The 16,643-nt window shown below is 35.5% G+C and overlaps 1 protein-coding gene across 18 annotated transcripts in view; it reads right to left on the minus strand.

Moving 5' to 3' along the window:
* Positions 1–16,643, minus strand: part of QKI (QKI, KH domain containing RNA binding) — a 160,383-nt gene that overhangs the window by 71,029 nt on the left and 72,711 nt on the right. For 8 of the 18 annotated variants that reach the window (XR_013948327.1, XM_080584794.1, XM_080584792.1 and 5 more), the window contains exon 4: positions 4,293–4,343. The exons of 8 other annotated variants lie outside the window; for them this stretch is intronic. Coding sequence is in view for 9 of the 10 variants with exons in the window: in XM_080584794.1 (XP_080440920.1) it covers positions 4,293–4,343 (51 nt within the window). In the remaining variant the exon portion in view is untranslated. The remainder of the gene's footprint in view (positions 1–4,292; positions 4,344–16,643) is intronic. 2 more of the 18 variants (XM_080584795.1, XM_080584793.1) reach the window with 1 other exon arrangement.

The raw sequence follows: 16,643 nt of genomic DNA on the forward strand, positions 1-16,643 counted from the left end.
GTTGCTCACCTGAAAAATTAACATCCCATTTATTTAAAAAACAAAAAACATTCATGGTATAGTGATGAACTTCAAGGAAAAGTTCATTTGTACAAAAAGATCATAATAAGCAACCTTAATTCTAGCATCTTCTAAATTGCATTTACAATTCCAACACTTCTTTAAAAATGCACACAGGGAACATCAGCTGGGTTTCACTATCCCCATTTCCTTATCCATCATACAGCAGCATTAATACTGCCCTATTATGTAAGACTTTTTTTTTTAAAAAAAGCTTTTGTAATCACTTAGGAGTGCTTTGTACTAACAGAATGATAATAATTAACATGCCACTCAGTTATTCATGCTCTCTCATTTCTTCACACAGTGATTTCTTCTGCAGTACTAAGTTCTGGAATTTTCACATTTAAAGAAACATCACGAGAATGCCTTGCATTTTGGACTAGATAGGGGTGAGACCAGAAGTGATGCTCAGAGTTAACTCTGCACTCAGCTGCCCTCATGAAACGATTGCAGACAGGCTTTATTTTAATGACACGGTACTACTGAGCAGATTACTGGCTGTGATTCTCATCCTACTGCTTAAATAGTGGCTTGCTTTGAAGAAAGCCTGCCTTTTTCTTATGCTTCAGAAAAATTGGTCTTCTGGAGAATAAAAACAATCAAATTGGTTAACTGACATTACAAACTCATTTTTCATAGAATACTGCTGTTAAACAGACACTATGTTACATCCTGAATAAGTTCACGTGATGTTAACAAGTGTATTGTGCTGTCCAAGCAGGGTAGGAGGTTCGTTACAGTTAAAGTCAAGAGCTAAATTTCAGAGTCACTTTAACCCATTTATATACTAATTGATTTGCTCTGCATCTAGAAACTCACCCAATAATTAAAATGTTCTCAACAAAATTACTTTTACATTTAAGCTGTTTTTCTGAGTTTCTTGTTGTTTTTTAAGGAATGGGCTGTGTGAGCTTTGTATTGTCTGCTTTAGATTTGTATTACGGTAATGCTGTTAAGCAGTGGATAAATACTGCATCATGCTGTTGTCCATAATTTATTCTACTTTTTCATCAAGAGGGACCCACAGTCAGTTCAGTATTACAGTGTTAAGTGGAACAAAGCACAAAGCATTTTATATAACATTTCTAAATGCTATATAAAGAGGTACTGTTCAGAAAAATTTTAACATACTTAATATTAACTCTAAATTTGCATTTTATCACTATTTTTTTTTTGCAAAAAAATTTTTAAATTGGAAAATTTATTCTAGAAGTAAAATAATTTAATCTTAATGATTATACAAGTCTGTATTTAAATAACTTTGGTTCTTAAACATTTTACTCTCTCCTCCTGAGATAGTTCCATTCTTTTCATTAACAAATAAACAAATGTATTTGTAAACAAACAACCAGGTCAAGACAATTGGAAAAAAGAAAACACTAATGCAAATTAAACAAATCACAGCTAATTGCTATTAGAACAATGAAATTTCAATGTGACAAAGAAAACAGAAGACTCCCCAAATTTGTCACCGAGCACAGAATTAACAGTGAGTATTAACTTAATGAATTAAAGTTGATTCCTTGAAATATATCAGAACTACTAGATCAGATGATCTCAACACACAAACACAGGAACCGGAAGGAGACAAGAACCACACAGAACATCATGACAGTACGAAGCCATAGAAATAAAAGCAAATCCTTGATGAGTTAACCAAGTGCAAAGGCACTTAAAGTGAAAAAATTTTAATAGATTCCAGAGCATCATCGGAAATGGGCACTAATTTATTACAAAAATAAAGTAACTGCTTCTACTCTTCTGAAGTTAAGTTTCAAATGCATCTTCTATTTTGTCAGAATACCCATTATACATGCTTACCCTCCCCCAAAGAAAAAAAAAGCCCCAAAGTTTTATAGTTTAATATACTACCAAATGAAAAAAGCCTGTAATAAGACAAACACCAGAAAGAAAAGGACATTATGTACATGCTTTTTTTGTGTTCTACAAAGGTTTCATCCAATCTAGAAAATAACACAGTATAGCGTATGAATTGAGCACAAACATAACCACACACTTTGCTCTCATCCTAGAGAGTTAGAAGACAGGTGGCTTCCCTCATTCTAAACATTTCCTCCTTATCAGGAAAGCACAAGCAAAATCTAAATGCAATTCAGCAACAGACAACGCAATCACAGATTTTCTGCCAACCGACAGGTGCTGACCTCCTACTTACTAACCGCACAGACACACCCTTTTCCCCTTCTCTCCTTTTTCAAACTGACACATATTAATTTGACCACACTTTTGGGTCAATACAGCTTATTAAGAAGTAAAAACTACTACTAATCATTATTAATCATTATTATTTCAGTCAATTTAGGAAGCCACAATAGCTAACCAAGGTGCTAGCTAAGCACTGAAGCAATGCAAGGAAGACTTGACTATCCACTCTCAGTGGCAGCAAGCTGTCAAACCAGGTTAGCTATCCCACTGAACCACACTCCCAGATTAGCAGAACAGATCTAGCTTTTCCTGTCCTCACTGTAGCCCTGTAACATGCAACAGCACATCCCACCCCCCCCCACTGCTTAAGACAAATTGAGCAAAACCGCCCCAAATAGACATAATCCCCTATTGTTATGAAACCATGCAAATTTTGCATTTTTGTTGACGAGTAAGGAAGAGGAAAGACCAAGAAATAACTAGATTCCTAAATTTGAAGGTTCTTTACAAAACATTCAGAGAAGTGAGGTAAAAATGAACAGTGTCAGCATGCTCCTTGTCATTAACATCCTCCACAAGACAATTGTATGCTGCCAACAAATTTAAAACATCCTTAAGTATTAGCTATTACATTTTGATCTTTGCACTGAATTATGACTGAAGAGTTCAGACATCACAAATGAACTACTTCCAAATAGGAAAAAGATGCTGAAAACATGGAAAATTTCCGGCCCTTCCCCCAGAACAGCTCTGGTATTTCAGAGAACTAAAACCCAAACATACAGCTCCACAACTTTGCCTCCCAGTTCTCAGTAAGCATCCATTTAGTATGATTCATGGTCAGAAAGTTTTGTTGTGTTTCAAATGTCTGCATTTTAAGTAAGAAAACTGAACCCTGCAAAACATTCATTAGTGGTGGACAGAATAATTTTAAGCCTGTATGTTCCATATTTTGGATGTCCAAAAAGTGATTTGGGTACCCCAGAACGTTGATTATCCAAAGATATTAACAACAATGGCTACGCAACATTCCAAGATGCCAGAGTCACCCAACTCAACTAATTCAAAAGCAATCTGAATTTGAAGACTTTGCCTAGAAGCATGCAGCTCCTCAACAGTTTAAGCTATTTTAAGTCAGTGCTGCTGGTCCCACCTTGACATACCCTAGTGCTTGTGATCCAGTTCACAGCACTCAAAAACAACAGGAAAATTTCCCAGCTTTAGTATTCTGCTGGTTTAGCACCAAAGCATCTCATCATAGTCATTTACATCACCAGTTAACTGTCAGAAGGGAGAAAATATTCCTAGCCAGGGCTGTGTGAGCAGCACTGGACAGAAAGTATCGACTTAAAATTGTCGTAAGAGCAGTACTAGAACTGCAGCCTGATATACTTGAAGGAGTCAAATCTTCTGATGAGCACTAGCACTCAGAGGCTGACTGTTTTTTAATATGCCAGCAATACAGCTGCATAGTTCCTTCCTGAACCTCCAATACAACCTTCAGAAAAGAACAAAAAACCTGCTTTAAGAGCAAGAGCAATACCTTCAGGAGACACTCAACATAAGGTCTCAGAAATGTCCCCAGCATGGAAATAATTACAGGTTTAGACCAAGTGCATAAGAGGTTGTTGAATTTCTTTAAGTGAGAATTCTGAAGAGCTGATTTGAACACCAGCAGTTGGAGGTAGCAATATTAGCCACTGATTTTTTTTTTCCTTTAAAGAAGAAAAATCACTGTGAGGAACCGCCCAAAACAATTCACACTTTGAAGATTGGTGAAGTTTTTTTTTTTTACTTTGGAACCTATTATAAAAAAAAACCTTAGTAATACAAACTGGTATATTTTTACACCAGCTAGGTATTACAAAGCATGTAACTGAAGTGAAATCTGTCAATACGCAATAAAAGGTTAAATCTATTTTTCCTTGCACCAAGAATACAAAGCAAATTCATCATCTGGTGAAGGGAGGGTTGAGGTTCTTTTTCAACCAGGGTCTCCTCGAGTTGTAGTTGACTTGCACAAACTTATTGGAATGTTTACAGTAAGTAAAACATTTACTTGCCTCTACCTCCATAACTGCTGGATCATGGTTGTCTCTGCTCTTAAAGGAGACCTGAAAAGCAAAAAAAAATTGGGCATGTGCCCTATTTTGCTTCTTTAAGATGTTTAATAGAGGCATGAAGGGCTGGGATTAGCGTTTTTATTTTATCCTGTGAGGGATACATTTTATTCCTTCTTGTTTACACTTGAGACTGATATCCCAAGAAACCACAATAAGCCGTAAGACAACCTAGTTAAGCAAAAACAATGCAAAATTCAACAGAAGTTAAGTCACGGAAAAAAGAGCTTCAGTCTTCCCCCTTCCCACCCCTCCCAGTCCCTTGAAATCCTACTTCATCTGAGCAACCAGTAACTCTGGAAAGGGATTCCGTGTTAAATACTCCTGCACAGACACCGCTGGTGATTTGCACACTTTTTATAAACTAACATCACATATACTATGAAAAAATAAGTTACTCCCCCTAGAAATTCAACTGAGATACAGCTTAAATTCATAAGATAAAAAGCAATGTACAAAGTCATTTTCAGAGCCTCTTTATGTTGTGAAACAGCAAAATAAGCGCAAACACAATTTTTAGAAGTGCTTTGCAGAGAGAAAAAATCAGAAAGAATGAAAAAACAAGCCATGAGCCAGCTAACCACTAAAGGTAGCCCAACACGTCTATCTCATCCACTATTAATATAGCTGTAAAATACAGTTTGTACATATGCTACGATATAGCTACCACAAAAGCTGCCATCATTTTTCTAAAAAATACTGAATTTCACCTGATAGCCAGATACTAATTTGTAAAATAATAATGATGATTAATGATGAATGAAGATCACATAAAGAGAGACAACACCACTGATTCCATTCAAAAAATGGTTTAAGCCCCTTCCATTCCTTCCATCCACTCCTCAGCTACATAATTTCAATGTATGAGAGGGGAAAGGCAAGAAGTCCAATTTTTATTTAAATAGGGAAGGTAATAATGTTGCTCATGAAAAACACGTAATTATCAGGAAGGAAGCCTAAAAATATGAAACATAATACATCTAAGTACATTAAAATACATACTTAAAATCCAGTTATAAGTTATGCTGTCTTTAACCTATTTCAGTTTGATAAACTACCCTCAACCAATGTTGGGTTGTAGTCAATGTCTGAAGCTAAATCAAATCCATGAACTTGCTGAAGCTCCTCATCTTGATGTACATGGAATGTGATCTTGCTGAACTGCTTTAGAATTAGTCAGCCTCATCATCTTTCTCTGACAAAAGAGTATTTTGATATACTCAGATTAGAGCACCTGGTGACAGAAGATACAGTTCTATAAGCACTGCTTTCAGGAACAGCACTGATGCACACGATTTGCTAAGATAGAGTGTGTTCCAAACAAGAGCTGGCCAAAGACCTGGGTGTCTTTACCCTAGGTCTGTTCTCCAACTTAACTCTGTGTAATAGCAACAAAAATTACAATTCTCCAGCTGCAACAAGCTGCAAGTCCCAACTGAAACAGTACGAGCGCTGAATGAAATCTCTACAGTGGAGAATTCAAAGTTTGTTTGGTTTTGTTTTTATTTTAACAGAAAGATGAACTATAAGCAGAAGATGGAATCAAAAAAAATCCACCTAAATTATAAATGCTATCTAGTAATTTATTTTCTGTTAAGCTGAAAGTGAGAAAATTAAGTTTGCCTCATATGAGTAACTCTTAGAGCTTTACAAAGTTTAAGATTCCAGAATAATACACACGATTCTTTTCTCAAAACTCGGAAGAAAAATATCCACAAAATTATACTGTTTCCACCTCTCCATTGAACAAGAATCCTCTTCATCTAAATCCTCCTAATTTATTGGGTGATTTAATGGTGAAATAAACTAGAAGTTAAAGTAAAATTTGTTTAATGTAGTCACTCATGTATCTCAAGTCATGGAACCTGAGGGTGAAGTTTACCTCCTCAAGTAAGCTCATTACTTCACAATTAGCTCTCAATGAATAGCAGTCCTTACTCTGCTACTTCCCCTGCGCTGAGCCGCTGCTTAAACAACTGCTCAGAGAGGCAATTCGGAAACCAGTGAACTCAGTTGACTCTCAAGAATGTACATGAAACAGCAAGAACAAGAGTCTTAAGACTTTGAACGGGAACTGACCATCAAATCAATTCCAATGCCATACCACTCATAGAAGAACTGCAGTAATTTGTGATAGCAAGAATATCGTTTCCTTGACGACTAATAATATGAATAGCTCAGGAATTACTCTGCTTAAGAGTGTGTAACCCTCTTCAATTGTGTATTATTTGACAAAATTTAAGTAAAGATCATTTGAATTCAATTCTGATTCAAGGACTTATGTATTTCAAAATCTACTATGCAACCAACTTAGAAAAAAAGTATATTGTATTCTTTTTAAGATTACCAAACAAACCAGTGACATCAAAATATCCTACTTTTTTTAGTAATGTTTTTAATACCCCTTTTAGTGTGCAACAGCTCCTACCCACGCAGCTGTTTATCTCAATAACCCCCTTAAGCAACTATTTCACACAAAGCATTAAACACAGAGGACCAAAAAAACTGAAAAGCTACAGGAGCTCTAAGGCTACTCCTGACCCATAAAATGTTCCCACAGCCAATTGATCCAAATGGAAGTCTAAGATCAGTTTCAATGCTCTACCTATACAGCTTTTCTCCACAGTGATCTAAAAGGAATTTCTCTTCTGCTATAACTTACAAACAATAGCTAGACCACATACTCAAAGTCTTGCTACAAAACCATACAGTCTCATACGGAAAAGAGCCTTTACTAAGAACATTCAGAAAAATCAGGAAAAAAGCAGACATTCTTCCTGTTAATAGAGTATGTTTTAACCATTTAATAAACTACAGTAACAGTCCACGAGAGTCAAAACAAAGTTTTAAGTACAAATCATGTGTTCAGCCACATGCATGTAAGTATTTCCTCCCTGTCCCACCCCCAATGCCTACCCTGAAGGTAGGGCTAAGATACCTTACTTTTGTAAACAGATCATCATCCTTCTCTTCATGTGGATGAACAAGTCTGAGATGGCAATAAAATTTTAGCCACTAAACTGACTGTAGACAATATACAAATACTTAATACACCAGTATTCAAGCTCCAGAAAGAAAGGGATATAATGCAGTTGTAATGTATGCCACGTAAAAAGTAGGCACAGCACATTTTCTACAAAGAAGTTGAAAGAGATGTACAGGAAAAGATACACAGATAAATCAATGGACGAACAAAGAACCCACAAAAAATGCTGTCATCTTTAAGACATCTCAAAGCAAGATGAGAAATGTTTTATGAAATGGTTAAAGCGCAGTATCGTGTCCGGTAAATATAAAATTGGATCATGTTTCTAATTTGGGAATGAAGGAAGAATCAAATCAGTTAAGCCACAGAACTATTGTCATGTTATTCGAATAGCTGAAAACTGACCCTGGATTACTGTCATATATACACACAAAAACTTACTGTGTAAAGGCCAACTCATGGTGTGGATTTGCAAATTGGCTGGAAAGGCTAAGAACACTTTCGTAACTCTTGCCAGCATGAACAAACCTTGGAGGTGAGCATGAACTTACAGGGTCAATCAATGCTGCTTGTTGAAGAATCACAACAGTCAGCCAAGCATGACTTACTTTTAACAAGCCTTGAAGAAAACAACAGAGAAAAGACTGTGTGTGTAAAAATACTGTCTAGATCTCTGTATCTCTTCACAGCCATCTTAATATCCGAATTATAATTATGAGAGCACAGGAAATCCACTGGCTAGAAGAGTTGTGGCATCAATTCAAAATATTCAGATATACAAACAATAATTTATTGAAACAAAAAAGTGCAGAACAGAAAATACACTACTATCTTTTGATCTTTTCATGCAAGTTGTTACATTGTAAAGTATAATTTATTGGTAAATTTGTTAAGTGATTATTTTTCTCTGCCTTTTCCTGTGAAAAGTGATTTCAGTTTTATAGTATTGAAGACTTCAGGCTGCATCTCTACTTTACTTGTGTCCACAGACGGTAAGAGAACACAAGTAGCTCATCTCACAAGGATTAATCATTAGCCATAAAATTAAGTTTTTATCTGGGCACTTATATATATATATATATATATATATATAAGCTGTTTTAACAACTTTCTCTAGCATAATACAACATGCAGGATAACTTACCTATTAGAGTTCTAAAACACTTCCCATTTTAGACAGGAGATGGTACCTTCAGAGTTAAGAATTGGAACAACAAACTAACTCTTGAATCTGATAAACAATTAGTACTTAAAAATTTTACTACACACAGATTCAAAAACAGAGGCATGCAAACAGTTTTTCCCAATATACATACGTATAAGACACAGGAACACAATTTTAACACCTTTTCCTCGAACTAAGAAATGAAGTTTGCACTGTATATATTCCTCGAGAGTCCAAAGAGCAGCTGAAGTAACACTGAATAAGCACATCTGAAAGTCCAGGCACAGAAATAACTGGTACACAACTCTGTGTAAGCTTATTATTTGTACAATTCAAGTGCTTCCCTTTAGGAATAAGGAGATAAGCACTTCTGTGGTATGTAGACATAACCACACGGTCCTGTTCACTACAACATCCCAGGATACCGTAGATTTTGGAAGCTCTGTGTGTCCTAACGTTCATCCTCACCTCCAAGTAATTACATAGCTCTAACCACTATAACTACTGTATCTTCTGATATGAAGACAGACTGAAGAGACTGGGAATTCAAAGAACTGGTAAAATATCTAGTTTGATACATATGAAAATGACTTTTCTCACTTGTGGAAAGCAAGAAACTTTATTATTACACAAAATGTATTCGTAAAAATCACATATAATCAGCATTTATTAATACATTTATGGGGGAAAAAAATGCCTTCTGCTACCGCTGCCACTGTTTTGTGGAGACAACACATAGTTCTCACCTTATCTCTCAGGTCTGGTCTTATCTATCTGATCAAACTTGCTGCAGAATTTCATTCCTGATGGCTATTAGATTAGGCTTCCTTTTTGTCTTTAAAATCCATGAAGATGAATTTGTTGCACAGCTGAGTATATTTTTTTTCTTAAAACAATCAAAAACCTCCAAAAAACATGTTAAGCCTGCCTAAATTAAGAAATTTTTCTGAACTAAATTCTTAAGGCCAGTAACAAGATGTATAACAAAAGCCCAGTACTCAAATCGTTAAGGTTTGTTTTTGAATGGTGTTCTCAAATTCAGGCAATAGCAACTATAGAGGGCCTCATCCAGAATGTCCAAAGCAAGACAACTTAATATACGAATATTCTACTCAATTAAAATGTTGGGTTCTCTGAGAATACATGGAGTCAAACCACACTGGAGCCCTAAAATTTTAGGTTGATTCTCGCCAATAAACTGTTTTAATTTTAGCGTATCTGAATATATACATAAAGGGTGGGAAACTGTACGAAGCAAAGTGTAGGAAAAAAACAAATTGAACCTAACCGTAGAATTGTTATACATTTCAGTAGTATACGCTTCCTTGACATACAGGAAGACTAAAAGTCTTGGTGATTTATTAAAAAAATTGATAAATTAAGTGTTCTATTTGACTATTGAAATTTTATTCAGTACCTATTAGAGTTATTTTTTTTTTAACCTAATCTTAACTACAACTAAAATTTTTTCCAATTTCAAAGTCTTTGACTAGAAAGAATCATTAGGATGATCTCATCTGGCCTCCAATACATCATAGACCATTACTTTTCAACAGAAAAAGAATCGCTCTGACAGTAATCACTGCAAATTGGTTTAGAGCATTGCCAAGGTCATCATAACTTGACTCAGTTAATATATGTAATTAAAGTTTGTTTCTAGATGGATTCTTCACATTTTCTTGAAGGTAATTCCAAATCACCCAAAAGCCTATCTTAAAAAATCCTTAGGTTTGAGGCACAAACACTTTAATTGTAAATTCTTTTCATAAATTTTGAATTTTTACCCCTAAAGAACAACATTCTTGTCCTGACTGTCCAAATGGTTAAGAAAAGGGAAAGAGAACATTAATATCACCACTATGTTAAAATGTTACATAGTTGTGCCCAGAAAATCCTCAGCACAGAGATTAACTCAAATACAAGATGCATATGGGTACATTGTTATGTACCTAAAAGGTATGTGTACAAATGTGAGACACACTCCAACCGTAAATAAATTATTGCTCAGATTTTCAGTGTTTTCGTCATTGATTTTACATAGGCAGAATCCAAGCCCGCAGGAAACTACAATTCATTGGTACATTTACAATAAAAACAAGTTTTATGATGTGTTTTCAGCAGCACTGTTTTCATCAAGGAGGAAGAGGTATGTTTAATGGTTATATATTGCAAACAACAAGTACCATCAATTCAGGTTACGGCGGCAGGAGGAGACGAGAGGTCTGAATTTTCCTCATGTTGTACATAAATTCTGTGACCAGGATGCTTAACAAACAGTATTACTCTAGAGGGCTACTCAAAGAGGAAGCCATTTCACAACTTTTAGATTTTTCATGTCCTGAAACTTCTTAAGAAGAAATTTTAGTTTCTTCAAAGGTTACAGAGATTTTGCTACTCGAACACAAGATTTTTATCCAAGTTAAAAATGAAGTTCAGCAATATTCAATGGGGTGGGTACAGAAAATTATCTGTTCAATTTAGATGGCATTTTTCAAATGGAAAAAGAGTTAGTAGACTTCAAAATGAGAATTTCAATTCAGTCTTAGAAGCCTAGTGTCTGTTTCAGTTAATTCTAGGTTTAAAAGCCATTGACAGCCTTCTTTGTCCAATAATGGAAACATAATCCACTAAGTTTGCATAAGCAAAATTATTAGGATCCCAAACAGAAGCAGTGTGTATAACGGACTTAAAAACTGACAGAGAAACTGCACTCTACGAAAATTAGATATACAGAAATTTCTCTCAAAAAAGACTGCAAACCCTAAAAAGAATGGGAAAGCACGCTCAGGCAAAAAGGGTCTAGGAAAGGCAATCGTTAAAGTCAAATAAGTTCCTTTACTTTCCCCCATTTTGAAACTACAAATAATTGCAACACAGTAATTTTCCTTTCTGCAAAAAGAGGTGGATGTAGGGATTACAAAATAATACAGTAGATTAATGCCTATTCAAAACTGAATATAGCAACATTACTTTGAAACTTCGAAGATTGAAATAGGAAATTTCACTAAAACACATGAAATACTTCCCCCCCAAAATAAAATTCGAATGTATAATCTTAACTCCAATATAAGGAAAATACACAGAAAACGTTGGCAAACTATTTTCAAGTGACCGAAGAAAATGAAATGTAATCTGAACAATTTAAACAGAAAGATCAGATAGGCCTATTTTCTTTAGAGCGAATAAAAACTACAATGTCCATTTAAGATGATTCATTCCGGAAGAACATACTCCTCAACTTTATCTGAAGTTAGGACTTGATACTACACACAGGAAAGTTTAAGGAAACCTTAAGAAACTAGCTTTGATATTAGAAAGACTATCTGTGACTGGACTGTGGGGGTTGCAACACTCACCTAAAAAGTGAAACTACCTTTCAACAAGCATATCTGATCATAGGAAGCTATCTAATCACTGCAGAACCTAATCCTACATGGATGAGCTCACTCAGTCATACTGCTGCACCACAACACTAAGAAATAATTCCACTAATCTAAATGCATCTCAAATTCACATTCCACTTTTTTTTTTAAACAGTGCAGAAAACGGAAATTGGAAAAACAGTTAATGAAATGGCCAGAGATCATTCCACTTCAAATGTCAGATTATAAAATACCTTATCATATTTTTCTTTAATGCTTATCACCCTTTACTTAGTATGAAAGTGGAGTTGGGTAGAGGAGGAAAATCTACATTTATTCACCTTATGAATTACCTGAGGAAAGTACATTCCATAGTCATGTGAAAAGTTTTGCTGTTAATTAAATGCCATTAAATTATTTCATGGATTTCATGACTTAATATAGCCAGAAACAAGCATTTCCTTCAAAAGAAAAGCAGACTACTACAAAAACATGCTATTTCTGAGATGTCATCTAAGCAAGGCCTTCCACTGTTTTCTTTCTGTAAACCATGATGAAATCCCCCAATTAAAACCTTTCGTTACCCCCCCCCCGCCCCCCAAATGACTTTTCACTGCAGTTTGACCATCAGATTACTGAATTCCAGTAACGAATTAAAGTTAGCTTTCTCCCCTTTAACCAGTGTTTCTGTTTAGGTTTTCAAGGAAACAAGAAAAACTTTCAGTTTTCCATACTTAAAACAGCTTTTTAAGGTGGTGTTGTATCTGCAAATCATTTGTTGCCATTTAGTTCTAAAGTTGTATCTTGGACTATGTATCAGTACTGCTAACCATTAAGTATGTCTTCTCAACAAGCTTGGTTGCCTGCAATAATTGGGCACAACTAACGAATCTGATTTATTGCATGTTACCTTGATTCACCTAACAGTTCAAGCTCTGAAGTTCCAGTTAAATCATCACGTATTTCCATATTCATATTCACCAAGATCTTAAAAAAAAATTAGCGCACACACTTTGAGGCAATTACAGTAATTACTCCTTTTCACTTACTGTTTCACATTTTTGGCCAATTAGTCTAGCATCAGACATTCAGCCACTGACAAATTTTCCTTCCAGAACAGACCTGTTCAAGTTTATTTTGTTTGCTTATTTTTGTCTTTTGAAGAACACAGACATTTCCAAACTTCCTAAGTAAGGCAACCAAGTTGCTCCTTAATTACCCTGGATGAACAAAATAAATATTTAAGTGTTACTGTCAGAATTCTACAAATCAACAGCCATAACAGGTATTTTGAACATTTTCAATTTTACAGTATTATTCACGGAGCATTACTACCAGAAGAAAACAAAGAACCACAAAGATTACAAGTCTCTTCTAGCTTAACTCCCTTGCCTTGTTCTTCTTTGGTATTTCTGCTTACATATGAAAAAAATACTGCTAATCAGAGAATTGTATCTAAGACTGAAGGGTTCCTATCCAAAATACTGTATTCGGTTTTGTCACGTACTTAAGAAATCTAAGAGAAAAATACTAATTTGCTACAAAATCATGCAAAAATCTGATCTGAGAATTTATTTTTTAATATAAAACACCAAATATTAACAGAAGCTGAGAAAACCAGTTATGTCAGAAAACATGTTCCAAACACCTGGAATAGAAAAGCTCAGACAAACTTAAGTTTCGTAAAGCACTCTCTGCCATTTGTAAGCAATATAGTAACATTTCAAAAAACAGTGAAATAAGGATCCATGACAACAGATCTTCACAAAGATGAATGACATGGAACAGGGTAGAGAAAGCATCTTCCAAATATATCTTCCAACTCGGGACATCAAAGTTGTTGTTTGTTTTAAAACTTGAACTATAGCCAGGATTAATGAATTGGGACATCTAAGAGACAGAAAGAATCAAGACACTTTGTCTTCCTTTATAGTCACTAGATTCACGGCAGCGGAAAAAAACAACACGGAACAAAAACAAGAAATCGAAAAAAAAATCCACAAAACAAAGCAGCCTCCAAACAGCTGAAAAAATCCTGTTAATTTTTTTCACCTCACGTCTTCCCCACCAGATAAACGAGGGCATTATCACTGTTTAATACAAGTTTTAATTGAGTACTGTCACTGGTGGGAAGAAAAGTGCGGAACCACTACTTTCCATATCAAACAAAGCAGGTAATTAACAGCTATTCTGGCACAATCCCTTATCACCAAAATACACAACACTGTTAAGTTCTCTCAATGCCAATGCTTTGCTGCAACAAAGGAAAGCTGATGTTTCAGGGTCACATTCACTCTTTTAATACACAGGCATAAATTTACTGCTCAGTCAGACACCTATAATTAAACACAAGAAGAATATAATTCTAATATTCAGACAGGCTTGCATATGAGTGGGATATTTCCCCCTGTAAAGATGATTGCCTTTCATTTTTTGGTTTCAAGTAGCTACAGTTCACTTAGTTTTGATTACATAGCAATTAGATATGCAAATACAAGAGATCTAAAAAAACGCTTTTTCATATGTCAGATTGTAAGCAATCAAGCTTATTCTTTTCTCCTATACACACAAGCTATTCATTAAATAGCTATTGTCTTAAAAACATTCCAACAGATTACATTTATCAGGGTTTTAGAGGCAAATATGGGAGCGCACAATACCCAGAATATAGCCCATCAGGGAACGAAAAAGATATTACAATTAATTTAATATATACACGATAGTGGTTAACTAAGTTAGAACTAAATACAGCACTCTTTGCGTATTTTCTCACTATCACTATTATCAATATTTAAGCTCCCTGTATCTTGGAATTTTAAAAATCAGTTTGTACACCTAATGATACTGTAGGTAATAAATTTCAGGGTCCAAAATACAGAATTATTGAATATTATTAACATTTTTTCAACACATTGAAAGAGAGTCACCACGAAACCTCACAGGTAGCAATGTTTTGGTGAGATTTTGGCCTCTCATTATTATTACTATTTCTGGGTTCACGGATACATTCTGTGTGGAGTGCAGACTCTTACAATTTCATACATCTGGATCACAAAAATTAACTTGCTTTTTGCAAAACCTTTCACAGAGCCTTTAGAAGTGACCCACACTTTCGGAGATCTACTGATTAAAGGTTAAGGTAGTGGAAAATGAAGTCTAGAAGCACCTCTGAAGAACAGGGACTAGCACAACTACTGCAGCATTCTGAGGAATTGTTACCTACAACTACGGTTTGCTATTGACAGTTGGCAATGCTTGCTCTTGCAAAACTCTAAAAAAGCAAGAACAGAATGGGATGGGGAACGGAAGGAGAGGTAGCTTGGTTAACTGTTTCTTAAAACAAACAAAAATCATCTCCAAGCCTTTTTTTTTTTTTCTAAACAAGCCTGTGTTTTCAGTGACTCAGCTGTGAGGAAATGCGGACTAACAAAGGAAGCTAAAACACTCATCTTCCTAAAGGCTTGGCTTTAAGATAACCTAAGTAAATAAAATGCCTTCCTAGTTGATTTCCATGATTGGCAACTACCCTTCAAGAGGTGTCTCACAGGAACACAGATCCGTTCTCAAGGTCAGGAGATTAGCAAAAGTTACAATAGATGCCTAACTCAGAAGCTTCTTGAAAAACCTGGGAAAAAAACACCACAAACTTTGCAGCCCAGCACAAATACAGTGCTGTAGGCCCTGAAGTGTTCCAGAAACTCAGAGTTGTCCACGCAACATTTACATCCCCTCTGTTGCTTCTTCCCTAAGGGTCACTATAAACAACTGAGCAGCAAATGTGACCTGAATACTTGAACTCCTACCCAGTACAGGCTGACAAAGAACTGCACCACTGACAGGGGAACCCAAATATTCCCTCCCAGCAATGCCCCTGCAAACGCTCCTCCAACTCTTATGTGGTACTCCACACAAGACGCTGGAAAAACCCTGTATCTGCTACTGTGAAAGGCTACAGAAACTGTTCTATGGACAAAATCTTCTAGCATCCTTCGGTAAATAACACATAAAAGCCAGGACAGTTTGGTTCACAATTACATTGCCTATTTTAATTCTTTGAGGAATGAAAAGGGATTTCAGTAATTCCCAGAGATACCAATTAATCTTAACCTCTAATTTTTACCCATTCCTCACAGCACATGTACAAATTACCTAGAGAAACCTCTGTCCAAGTTGGAGGGCAACATCAGTATCTACTCTCCGACTCCTTCAGAGACTTCACATCTCTTCTGAAGTTCTTACATTCAGAGCTCATGTCACAGTAACATCAAGGCAAGTAAATGGCATGAATTCAACAACCATCTTAACTACTGGGACTTATTTATTTTGAATTCTTTTTGTTGGATTTTTTTTCCTTCACTTTCAGATGCTCTTCTGCATTTGAAACATTTTTATCTGTTCATTAGTTAGTGTCATGAAAAGTCTGCCATGAATTTCTTATGCCTCATCTCATCTTTCTTGCTTAACTCCAGTGCTTATATCATGCTCTACCTTTATGCAATTCTATGTTCCTAGAAAACAAAATTCAGCTTAATGCACTTACACAGCATCTCCTATTTTCAGAGAATAAATGAAACACCACGGAAATTAACCCTCCTTTTATTATAATGATTAATAAAGCATAAGACCAGTCAGAAGGAGGTCACCAGGGACCAAGGCTGAAAAATATAACCACAGAATATCTCCGTAGAGAACTAAGAAGAACTGCAAGTAAAAGCAAGGAAAATTAAAACAACTCATGAAACAAGAGAGAAGTTCATGAAATAAAGACAAAAAAATTATCG

The sequence above is a fragment of the Anser brachyrhynchus genome (assembly GCF_964034855.1).
Source record: "Anser brachyrhynchus genome assembly, chromosome: 3".
Classification (NCBI taxonomy): Eukaryota; Metazoa; Chordata; class Aves; order Anseriformes; family Anatidae; genus Anser; species Anser brachyrhynchus.